The sequence below is a fragment of the Sprattus sprattus genome, assembly GCF_963457725.1.
Source record: "Sprattus sprattus genome assembly, chromosome: 11".
Taxonomy (NCBI): domain Eukaryota; kingdom Metazoa; phylum Chordata; class Actinopteri; order Clupeiformes; family Clupeidae; genus Sprattus; species Sprattus sprattus.
Window position 1 is genome coordinate 16,425,555 of NC_137909.1, and position 12,798 is coordinate 16,438,352.

The window sequence follows — 12,798 nt, forward strand, 5'->3', positions numbered from 1 at the left end:
ATGGCGGCATCCAGCTCTTGAGTCTATTGCCATACCATGACCCATCTGACTCAGGAACAGGTCCACCACAGATCTGGGCCAGAACCATGTTCAGAAAGCAGCGGTCATCAGAATGTCAAGATCCATGTTGGATCCAGTCTAAAGCCAGCAGTGGGCCTGACTCACTGAAAACAGGAACAATGCACAACATTTTAAAATATCACAGCACTGTTTGAGAATATATATATATTTTTGGGGGTCCTCTTGTTACCATCTTCACCAGTGATTTAGTATGTATGAAACGATATCCTCATTATTCTCTTCCTCCAAACGATGATTTAGTCATTAGGAAGGGAATGCTGAGGCCCTTTATACCCACACATACCTTCAAAGCCACCCGCTTTAACTAGACGTGTACCTCCAGAGTCCCTGTGGCGTCAACTGATTGCCATGCAGCAGCATGTGGCTCTGAACAGTTTCACTGCAATATAATTGGGAACGTTGGCTACGGCTGACCTCTACTATTACTTTTGCCACCATGGCAACAGTTTGGGGGAGTTTGTTTGGGCTGTTAATGAACCTCAGGTGAGGGTTTGCACGGTTTTAATTACGTTGACTTGTTAGCGCAGTGTTACATCACATGAACTCACATGAATTGAGGAGAAGCACAGTGCGGATGTTTCCCATGCTGGCCACTAGAAGGAGCACTCTCTCCAGGAGTCTCGGTTGCAGTCCTGAGAGTGCAACGGATATGAAGAGCATGTAATGATGATATAAGTATTTTTAGCATTCGGCTAAAGCAGAGACGGCCTCCAGTGTAACCGGTAAATGGATGTAAATCGAGGTACATCTCCTTACGAAAAAAGACCCTGTTATTGAGCCAACTGGGCTTTCTGCCGACTGCAATGTCGCTGAGGTTCCCAGAGTTGTTTGTGACTCATACGGCAAACAAAGGTGTACGGTGAGTGCATTCAAGCCAGGCATTGTGGTTATCCTGTGGCAATTAGGAGTATGAGTGCTCTGCCATGAGCCACCGTGGGTGCATGATGTAATGTGCCGTACATCACCACACACAGACAAGTCAAAGCGATGCATCACACCATAATAATGGGAGTAGACTCCAGGGGCAGGCGGATGACACAGGTGGGAGTATGAAGAGATTGTAAATCTGTCTGCATGTCTACCTGACATATCTCAGAGGGCCGTTCTCTAAACCTTGTCGGTTTGATGCAGTTTGAGTCAACAAGGGGTTTATTACAAACATGTGGGCAATGGCCTGAATGAATTAGTGTCTGAGCCCAGATTATGTGGTACATTTGATTCTGTCTGCTAACCAGGTCGTAGAGATTTAGGCTACGGAGACACAGAGTGCAGGTGGAGTGGGAACCAACACCACGAACAAACATGAAAAAAAAAATCAAAATAAAGAGGGCGAATTCCTCTTATCCGTTCTCTGCTTTTTGTGGAACAGTAGTGACTCAGGAAGGCGTGACTCAGTGGTTGGAGGGGGGCTTCTTCATTCCTTCAGGCTCCGCTGCCATTTGCTCCATTCGGCCCTCTGGCTACAGCCTTCCAGTCAAAGGCAGAGGGGTCTCTCTCTCTCTCTCTCTCTCTCAAGTGTTTTCATCTGGGCAATCGGTCAGAGCAATCCTGAGGTAGAAGGAATAAGCTGTCACTCTGTTATTGCAGGGTTTTTTGCAAGGTTGTAACTATTTTATCACCCCCTACAAGAATGGATGTGGTTGTTATGAAGCTCCTCTGCCTGATACTGGAGTATGTTAGGGGTAGAGGAGCATCTTTAATCCGTACTCAGTTGTTCAGGCAAAGTCCCTTTTACCTCAGGGTTTACCTCAATAGGTTTAGTAACAATTTTTTTCAATTGCTTACCTTGGAACTGAAAAACTGATAGATCTTCCTCAACTGCAGCAGAGATATTGGCCCTAAAGATATTTACTGTGAGTTCAATATAAACAAAGTCACTTTACTTTATGTTCATATTTTAGCACCTTCACAAATAGTATGTCCTTGAGGCCAACTTAATATGATGAAATCAGTTTTGTTGGTTTTTGGAATGCGTTCAAAACTGCAAAGTTTACAACCAAACTACTGGGGGAACAAAGCAGTGGTTCGTAGTCCTATATTTGATTGATATGGCCAGGTAAGTCCTACTGCTAGTGTTACATTTGGAGCATAGATAGTATGTAGCACCACTACCACTGGAAGATGTGATATGCATATTTTGGGGGGGAAAATGCAGTCAATCTTACTCATTAGAGGTTGAATCCTCAATTATGCATAGACAGAATTTCTATAACACTTTTCTGGCTGGACAAGCTCTGACAAAGTCCAATGACCAAAAGCCTAGCTTGTAGTTTGAGAGTGCCAGAGAAAAGATCTTTGTATTACTTTGAGTCTCTAGCCGTGGAACGTTTTCATTATATACCTTACCAAATAATTCTATTCTATTACTGCATACTACATTTTGTGAGATTAAAAGTGCCCGTAATTGTGCATCTATTATATTTCAAGTGCATGGTTGGTATCTCAAGTCTCAGTTAGATAATCAGGTACTGAGACACTACATTCAAAAAGTTTTCATTATAAATAAACCATTTTAATATATCTTAGTTGTTCTTGCCAGCAAACTGAACGACTTGAAAGCCACAAAGCTAAAATAATGAAAAACAACATGTCTTTGTTCACCCAAGCACAAAAGAAAATGAAGCGTGGACCTTTAAAATGATACCAAGAACACAGCAAATGTTGGGCGGTAGCCAGTACCTTAACATTATTATCAGATATTGCCAGAAAAAAAAAAAAAAAACAATGACAAAAAAGCTCCCCCCTCAACAAACAAAGATACAATCATCAAAGTAATTCACACCCTTACAAAACTGCTGACAAAACACAATCTGGTTCTTTGTATAAATTAGAAAAAGTATATTTTCAGAGTCTGTGTCCTCCAAGGGGACTTTTAAAGCACATTTGTGGTACTTTTCAGTACATAATTATTATTCATATTATTATTTTAGCATCATTGCTGCTTGTCGTCTCAAACATTATTATTAACATTATTACCGCCATCATCTCTGTGGGTGTTTAATGTCTTAGGATGAAGAGCACTTCAATGGGACGGCCAGCCCAACAAGGCTCGATTGCACATTCACTGGCTGAGGCCTTGTGATGGGAAATGCACTCCTGAGGATGTGAAAGAATCTCCAGACGGTGACATTGATGAATGAACCCCCCCCCCCCCCCCCCCCCCCCCCTCCCCATCCCACTTCCCCCCCATACCCTCCCCAAACCAGTAACATCACAGTCTTGTTCACAAGCTCTGAAGCACAAGCAAGTCGACAGGCCTGTGCAAACCAATGTCCTTTGGAAGACGCTATAGGGAACTGACTCTCAGTCCAAACCAAGAACAATAAAGAATAAGAAAGGGGTGACAAAGGTATTAAGGGGGACAGCAAAATTGCACCGAAAATGACAGAACGTACCTTTGAATTCACTAGTCTCAGCATGACAGTGTACAGACACGTACACACTGGCAACGAGCCTCACAGTCCTCGCAAACCCACGCACACTCACACGCTCATACAAATGGTCCTTCTTGCTCCTCTCTCATTCATGCAGAACTGAGGTAAACTCTTTATGACAGTGATGGAGAGCCTGACTATCAAGAGGAAGTTCTGTTGTAGCCCACGCCCAGATGCTTCTCCAGCCACAGCTCCGCTAGCTGCATGGTGGAGGCGTACGTGCTTGCCTTTGACCCAAGGCACATTTTGTATTGCTTGGGCTCCAGGTTCGTGTCGCAGTGGACCGGGTGGTACACGTGGACGATGCCTGGCTCCTGGCTGCGGAAGGCCTTGAGGCCTGAGTTGATCAACTTGGTGAAGAGGTCCACGTCCTCAAGGCCCCAGCCCTGGATGGAGGTGTCAAAGCCCCCGGCCATCTGCAGGTCACTTTTGAAAATGCAGGTGATGCCGAAGCCGTAGTCCCTCCAGAAGCCGCTCTTCTTGGTGAAGACAAAGTTGCTGTCCTCCGGCGGGCTTCCGGCGTAGACAATCTTGGGGTCATACTGGCTGAAGACGACAGGGAAGTAGGCCTGGCTTCCCTGGATGGCATTGTCTCTGCAGCGCTGAAGGGCGTCAGTGTTGAAAATCAGGTCCACGTCGCAGAAGAACAGCAGGCTGTTGTTGCTCAGCAAGGAGGATCCCAATTCCAGAGCCAGACCTCGGGAAAAGTCTCCCGTCATGGGGATGACCGAGAGGTCTCCTTTGGGGTACTTGTTGTGGTATTCCTTGATCAGATCCAAGTGCTTCTCCCGGTCCTGGTTGCTGTCGTTGTCAACGAGGATGACCGTAAGTTTGACGTTCTGGCTGGGCAGCAGGCACGTCCTCTCAAAGTTCTCCATGAAGCGCACAAAGGTGTCGTAGCGCCCCGTTAGGGGCACCAGGATGTGGACCTTGTGCTGGTTCCGCTCGCGCATCTCTTTGGTGGAGTCGGGCAGCTGGAAGGGCGAGAAGATCTTGAGCGAGTTGGAGAGGAAGGAGAAGGACTGCGACTCGGTGTTGATGGCGTCCACCAGCTCGGTCACGTCCAGCTCCTCCGCCTCGGTGAAGAATGGCCTGCTGAAGGATTGCTGCAGGTAGGCGTGCCGCCGCACGGGCACCGTCACCTTGCGGCCCTTGTGTTTCTTGTAGAGCAGCAGCAGGTCCAGGATGTATTCGGCGCCGTGCAGCGGGTCCACCCTCCGGTAGCCATACTGGATCTCCTTGAAGTCGATGACCCGTCCGCGGGCCTTGGAGTTCTCGTTGATCATCTCCATCACCTGCATGACCGTGTCCTCCAGGGCGGTGCGGAGGAGGTTCCCCAAGCCCTGGCGCGGCATCAGCTTCTCCCCGGTGGCATACAGGTGGCGACCGGTCAGGAAGTCCCATTCGATGACGTTGTTGCGCTCCACCGGCTGGTACCGGGTATAGGAAGGCGGCGCCCCCAGCTGTTGGTCCTCCCACTGCACCTCCGTGTTTCCCAGCTTGCTCATGGTGATGCCCTCGCGGTGCAGCTGTATGGTGCGGTAGCGCAGCTGGGAGATCTGCCGGCTGAGCATGTAGCTGTGGAGCCGGTACTGGTAAGCAGGCCGCTTGTTGGGATGCAACGTGATGGCGTTGTGGATCTTGCTGTTGTGCAGCTCCTGGATGTAGCCCTTCTTGTTGTGCTCATAGTTCTCGTAGAACAGCTGCTGCATCTGTGGGCACAGCGAGAGAGAAGAGAACAGAGATGTTTAGTAATTGAAGCGTTGGCTATTTAAAACCAACAGCTCAGAATAATGCACTTGTTGTCAGGTCGGTGTCATGATACTAAAATGTACCTTCACTTCAAAGGGGGTATGGGAGCCAAGTCAAAAATGGTTTAAGGCATTAAGAGGCTACTGCAAAGTTAGCATATACAATTCCTTTCTCTTCTACTGCCCTAATGTATGAGTTTAATAGCCTTTTGCCATCTGCTGTTTCAGATACTGGACAAAACCGTGGCTAAGTGGAGAATGCATCAGTGGATTCATGGCAACCACTTTTTTTATATAGATATAGCAGATCTATTCTGAGGCTGTCGAGCACCAATGAGAGTTCATCGCCCAAGAGACCTGTTAAGATGTAGCACGGCCCAAAAAAGAAAAAAAAACTAGTAATTGCGTGCAGTTAAGGTAATTGTGAAGAAAGGGAGTGGGAGGCAGTACTGAAGCAGCTCTTGTTTTGGGAGAGAGAAATAAATTAATTCCCTTAGATATTTAGCCCTTGTTTAAATGATTTAAATGAAGTACAATAACACATTGCTTCTTTCAGAGCCTACGTCAAATTAATCAAAAGAAAAGATGACAAAAAAAAAAAAAACCTGGAAGAACATCAACCGTTATTGCGTTATTCTTTTGAGGAGAGCAAGGAGACAAACAATGGCAATTAACCTGCGCTCATGTCCTCTTTGTGTTGCGCACATTTCCATCCAAGGCAAGCAGAGAATTTGTGTCTCATCCAAACAAGTTTTGACATTTTAGACAAAGCAATACAATTCTGTACACAATGAACTGGCTTTTGACTAAATACTTCATTTTGCTAAACAAAAGTTTCAATGCGAGGCGAGGCGAGAGAGAGAGAGACAGAGAGAGAGGTGAGCAAGAGAGGCAGGGTGAGAGATAGAGGGAGTGTGTGAGTTACTGTGTAAATGAGAGGGACAGCGGGAAAGAAACAGAGAGAGCAAAAGAGAGGGAGAGCGAGAAAGAAAGAGAGATAAGGGGGAGAGAAAGCGAGAGGGAACAGCAATGTTATTGGCATTCTTAAGAGATGTTTACAAGAGCGTGCTTCACTGGTTCAGTGTTTTTGCGATGGGGGCCCTCCACTGAGTCATTGTCTCCCTCTGCCCTCTGTCTTGACAGGTCTAATTGAGCTGTTAATTAGACCTGGCTGATAACTGCTTATCTGCGGCTCAACCCGTGTTTGAAAATTTGACATTCACAGCTGAGAGGGGTTGTGAAGAAGCAACCCCTTGTCTCATTCCTCGCAAGCTCCACATGCAAATTGAATCATTCGAGAAAGAAAGTCAATTTAATGGAGCCTAGGCTGAGGGCATCTTGGAGAGAGCTCGTTTAGCCCCTGCACTGTCCAGGTGCACCATATGCATATCATAACTCCATATTCAGATTCTATTATGAGGTGGCCCAAAGCTTTCTTTTTAATTAGCTGCCGTTAAACTTCAATGCCGGTCTATTAAAACTTTTTGCAGCTTCGCATTTTAAAATGGGCCTGGACGGAGGTTTCTGGCAGAAAGAGAGGGGACGACCAAATCAAACGTTTAGCAAAGTGGAAACATGTGTTTCACCGTCGAGTCTTGGCGCCGGACATGCTGTTCCTCCCATGATGTAACTTTTCTTAAAACCACAGACTTTGCACTTTCAACAAAAACAAGTTACCAATGCTTAATAGTCACACCAACAAGCTACAGATAAACAAGATAAAGACATCAAAGCTCTGCTGATCCCACACAAAGACAATAATCCCCTCAATTAAGTGTTTCAGGTGAGTGTTTCATACCGCTGACTTTGTGAAATGATTTTCCCTTATCCCCATCCTTGTTAGCTTTAATCCATCCACAGAATACCTACTGTATATGGCTATGGTTGTAGCTAAAGTGCTGAAGTATCCTTAATTGTTCTATAAATGTCACCTTTTGGAACTGAAAATTGACTCATAATACAAACATTGAATGTTAATAGCCTGGTTTTTGCAAATTTGCCATACATTAGTTGCAGGCCTTCTTCAAGCGATTTTGATGACGAGTGCAAAAAGGTACAATGCAAATCAAGTCTATGCACATGTATGATCATTATAGCAGAGATCACAAAGCATGTATATATATATAAATAGATTGGACCAATCACAATTCAACAATTAACAGTACAAACAGAGCACTTTTCTCACTGAAAATGTAAAAAAGACAAGAAAACAGCTGTCAAGTAAGACTGCTGTCAGCATCACTGCCGTAAAATCCTGTCTGTGTAATGTATGTGACACTCGATCCACACGGGCAGAGAGGCAGGCCAGGAAACAGGTCTCTGTTGCTATGCTCCTCAGTATGCAGTCTCTCCCTCTCTCTCCTCCCCTGTTTCTCTTGTGTTCCCCTCTTTTCTCTCTCATCTATGCAGGTGCTGTGCTTTGAGCTGTCTGCTCCTGTGGGTGAAGTCATGTCACAGACGCCGCCTCTTGGCTGTAGGGGGGAGTTGCTCATTTTCACACCGGTGTTCCAGACATTACCGAGCACATTCCTGTGGGACCGGTGTCCAGGTCTGTCACCACACTCTCCAGACCCTTGGCTAGATGAGCTGTTTTCCCCTGAACAACCTCCATCTTTAATTTATTTAGCCTCAGAACAATAAACCAGTTAATCAGACAGTTCAAAGAAAAAAAAAACAGAAAGAAGTTGAGAGTTGAAGTGGAAAAGAAACATCTGTAGCCTTAACAAAAATGGAGGAGGGTCTAAAACGGCAACCGCAATTACTTTGGGTGAAAGGAACGTGTCCCTGATCTTTCACTGAACATTTCAAACTTAGTGTGAGAATATAATAAGTCACTAACTTTTTTTTTTTAAAATACTTTCCATCGACCCAATCTCATGCATAATACATTTATAAGCACTCAGTAAACACGAGCGGCACAGCTTTATTCACTGGTAATCAAGATTTACTGCATATTTATGGCATCATTATGTACAATAAATGTCAATCGTTGCCTTCGTTTTTATTACACATCTGAATCTCGCTTTTCTTTGTTTTAAACTCCTCGATACGAAATGAAATCAAAGTTTCCATCCCCTGGAGGGAAACAGAACCTCCGAGGGATGGAACAGTTGTGGTCCGTTCGCCGCATAACCAACGTAACTTCATGGAAAACTTCCTGACAACGTCTCTCTTTCTCTCTCTCTCTCTATCTCTCCTTGAACTGAACCCAGAGAACCACCTCAGTCATGAGGAGCACATGATCAGTAGTCGTTTTAAAGAGGGGGATGGGGAGTGTCTGTGTAGTGGATGAGGCTGTGCTCATGTTCGGACACAAAGGCTTCACTGTTGAGGGCCCTTTTTTGCAAGTTCTCCTTTCATACACCTACGCTGTCTAAGAACACGACAACCTGATCTGCTGGACCTCGTGGCCAGTCAGCTGACAGCCGCTCGCTCGCGATTACCACGGGAACATGCAAAAGGTATTATGGGACATTAGACATGCTCGAGATAACATGTTTGAAGTGAACGAGATACGCATTTGTGTCGCTTTACTGTATATCACAGACGACTGAGAACAATGTTAACAGCTGTTTAAAACAACGTTCCCGGACGCTGGCTGATCAAATGACATGCTGTCACACATGTCAAGGAGAAACATGTTTTCTCTACAATCAGTCATATTTTGATGAAAGAGGAAAAGCTGACAATATTCTTCCAAAATATCAGCTCATACAAATACGGCTCAGACAAATACCCACTCTACTTGAATGATCAATATCCTTTAGTCTCCAAGTCTTGAGAGCGCTCACGCTGAGAGAGAGAGAGAGAGTTGATACTTCAGATAATTCCCACACTACAGATAAGGGAACAGAAAAACTCCCCTACAAAAACCGCCCCTAATGGAGAGCCTATCTAGACCATCTGCTGTCAAAACACATGATACATGTGTTTACTTCTTTACTCCTTCAAAACACACACATACACACACACACACACACACACACACACACACACACACACTGGTATTATTCATTCATCTCAAACAAAAATACCCTTCTTTCTGTTCCTCGTCTATCATCATGTATAGCTACAGCTTTCAGTTGAGCTCTAAAAGGAGCCAATTATTGACTGGGGATGATGGGATCCAGTGGAAACATCAATACTAGCTTTGTGCTAGTACACGCAGGGGGTTTCTCCGGTCATCTAACCAACCTGAACAGACATCCATAGTCTCACCGCCACCTACAGTCTCTGCCACCACCTTGTAATGTCATTCATGTAGGCAGCTGGGGCTGAGTGATGAGTAGTGTGGCGTCTCTCCCCCTGTGGCTACGACATCGGATGGATGGCCGACAGCCAACAACTCCCAGCAAAATGCTGTCGTACAATGTGAGAACTGCTTTGCTTTGCGAGACTTTTGTGCATCCACTCTCAACGAGAGTGTGATGGTAGGTGTGTGTGCACGCCAGCCTCTCACCTGCGGAAGTTCAGAGGCAATTGGCTCTTTGTTTTAGCAGAGCTGTGGCGTATTGGGGGATATTAAGACTAGCCATTTGAAGGACTGCAAGCGTTAATCTGGAGGAAGAGTTGGGACTCGTTTTGTGTCGGCATCCTTTTGTCCCGCCAGCCTCTGAGGCTCGGAAACACATGGCGGCTGCTGAGATGACAGGAGCGCAGCGGGCACAATCACAGCCACATCAATTATGCTTCCACCCTCTTTGTTCTTTTTTTTCCCTTCCCTAACTCTTCTTTTTGTCACCAGCGCACCAAATTAGATGTGGCAAACAGACTATGGAAATACAACAGGACTATGGCATGATTTTGATGAATAATTAAAGCCGTCAGCACTCTTCAGTGTCTTTGCCTTGGTCTATGACTGTCTGAGAGCTTGCTGTTGATGTGTGTGTGTGTGTGTGGGGGGGGGGAGGGTGATGTTGGGGCTGTTGCTATAACACAGGCTCCACTCTATAATATCGATGAATGGCCAGAGAATTCGAAAGAGACAGTTCATTGTTCATTTCCATCAAAGCACAGCTTTCAAGCCATACATATATGTATTGTGGATTCCTCTAAGGCAGGTTAGATTAGGGTTAGCTGTAGTTCAGCAACGGAGGCGTTTTCAAGTGTGACCTTATAGATGAGAAAGACTCAGATCAAAGAATGAAATACAGAGCTGAGTTGTTATGCTCATAAATGATTCTGCCATGGGCTACTATCTACTGTAATGCATTATATAGACATTCACATGCTGATATACAAAGCTTTATATTAGATATGGCACATGCTAACAACACAAATTGATTATCCACATCAGATATCCAAAGGATTATGGGAAACATACTCTAAAAATAACAACCAATGTGAAAAATACACATTAAATGCAAATATGAATCCCCATTTGATGTTATCATCATGCGTGTATTCACAATGGGGCAGTGATTTCTCTGTAATGAAATAACAATGTGTGGGATTGACTGGGCACATCTGGAGCATGACGAAGGCATATTATGTCAACATTACAAAATCCTCAAACATTTAGAGTTTAAGAGACCCTCAGCTGAACTAAAATGAACTCCTCTTTCAAGAATTGAAATTGGTGCTCAGGTGGCAAATTGAATGTGGATGGCTTTATTCATGAGTGCATCCCAGGTGGTCAAACTGCATCTTTTGTGGCATCTGTATACCCAGACAAGATGCACCTTGATGCAAACCATCTCCGACACACCTCAATTTTCACTGTTATTCAGCCGAAATCAATCTCAGATCATCCGTTGAGAGTAGGCTGCGTAGGCCTCAGTGTGGGCTGTGTTGTATGTTTTTGTGCTAATTTAACGTACAAACTAACAAGCATCTGGTGCCCCATTTTCTCGGTCATCGCTTCGGTGATGGCTTATATCACCCCACACTCTGTTGTGAACTCACTCAAGTTGGGCTGGACACATCAGACAGTGATACGTTCATTCAGATAGTAATACCTCAGCTTGGTGACACAATGTCAGTTAGGATTAGAGAAGTATGACCAGTTGCAATAATTTCTGAACATACTTTGTACAGACCGTCACGGTTTGAGCACTTGAAATTGCAGTGCCTGATGAGTCGTTGATAGGATGTAGCCTCTCACCTGACTGCTATTTTGTGGCATTTCTAGATTTGAACAGAAAGAAGTACAAATGTCTCACCAGTCTAAAGCCCTAATTCACCACCACCTGAGAGGAAAGATTGGCTACCCATCGCGAATGGTTCAGCAACATTTGGTCAGCTAGCAGTGACGGGTGATTTCACTCATTGCTAAGCAGCACCCCGCCGCAGCGTGTTTAGGCTGATGCTTAGCTGAGTCTGCGGGCGGAAGGGTGGGAGGTAGTGAAGCATGGAGCGAGAATTAAAGCTGCTCTTCGATGCACTCGCCTGCGGTTGCCTGTGGGACATGGGCTTAGCAAAGGCGCTTGAATTCATTTCAGACATAGTGGGCCTTTGAAGGTTTAGCCCCGTAGAGAGCGCCTGGGCTCCCGGTCTCGCTACTGCATCTGGGGGTTTGGGGAGCTGGAGAAACGAGGTTGGGGGATGGGATGGGGGGGGGGGGGGGGGGGGTGTGTTACGTGCTTGGTTTGGCTTGAGTTGTGTTGTGTTGTGATGTGTTGGGTGGGTGCTTAAATTGAGTTCACAAAAGTGTTGCTTTTGCTTTCAACTGCATCCCTTTTACCGCAAAGAGGGAAGGCGAGGGAGGGAGAGGGAGGGTACTTGAGTGTTTAGTAAGATAGCGCACAAGGAAAACTAAAATGCCACAAGCCATCCAAGCAGCGTCAGTACGCGTTTCGACACAAAGGCCTGAGAGCAATGTTTGGGCCGCCTCAGATTTCACAGCACACAGGGAAACTTCCAAGGAAGCGCGTCGAAGCCTCTCGCTCCTGGTTGTTTACTCGCAAGGCTCTGAGTGTGTGTGCATTTCACAGGAGCAATTGAAACGGGCAATTAAAGCGCTGCACGATGCAGGAGAAAGCCTGGGAAGATGGGAAGGTAAAGGGAGCACTGCTGCTCGTGGTGTTACATTAGCCTGCTAATGCCATCATTCGGGGGTCTGAAGCTTCCCCTTTTGGGTACACAGACACAGAGGTCTGCCAGGAGACTGAAAAACTAAAACTTTTAGAGGCTAGGAGCTTTCAGTGGAATATTTCTCAAGTGTGGAAGTACACTTCCACATATCACAGAAGGCCCAATGCATTCAGTATTCATACACTACTAGAGGCTAGAATATTTCTCTCAACTCTAATCTGATGTGATATGCTATCTTTACTCCTTGGCATTTATCTGCTGTCTGCTGGTGGTTCTAATTCCATATTTCCACTCCAGTAATTAACTATTAATCTCAGGATTTAATGATTAATAATTGATCGTGAAATTTGTATTAATGGCATTTATCCCATCAGAATGATGTTGTACTGCAAATCTCATTGAATCTTTACTATCCCCCCCATCCTCATCCCCCTTTCACAGGATAAATAATTTGACCCAGCCAAAAAATAAAGTCATGCAAGCTTTAATTAACCACTACA

The 12,798-nt window shown here is 45.3% G+C and overlaps 1 protein-coding gene across 1 annotated transcript in view; it reads right to left on the bottom strand.

Annotated features, from left to right (window-relative positions):
* Positions 1-3,624: 3,624 nt before the first annotated feature.
* The window catches only part of chsy3 (chondroitin sulfate synthase 3), an 84,472-nt gene continuing 75,298 nt past the window's right edge, over positions 3,625-12,798 (bottom strand). Inside the window, exon 3 of the mRNA XM_080847251.1 lies at positions 3,625-5,227. Coding sequence (XP_080703377.1) covers positions 3,656-5,227 — 1,572 coding nt within the window. The 3' untranslated portion in view covers positions 3,625-3,655. The remainder of the gene's footprint in view (positions 5,228-12,798) is intronic.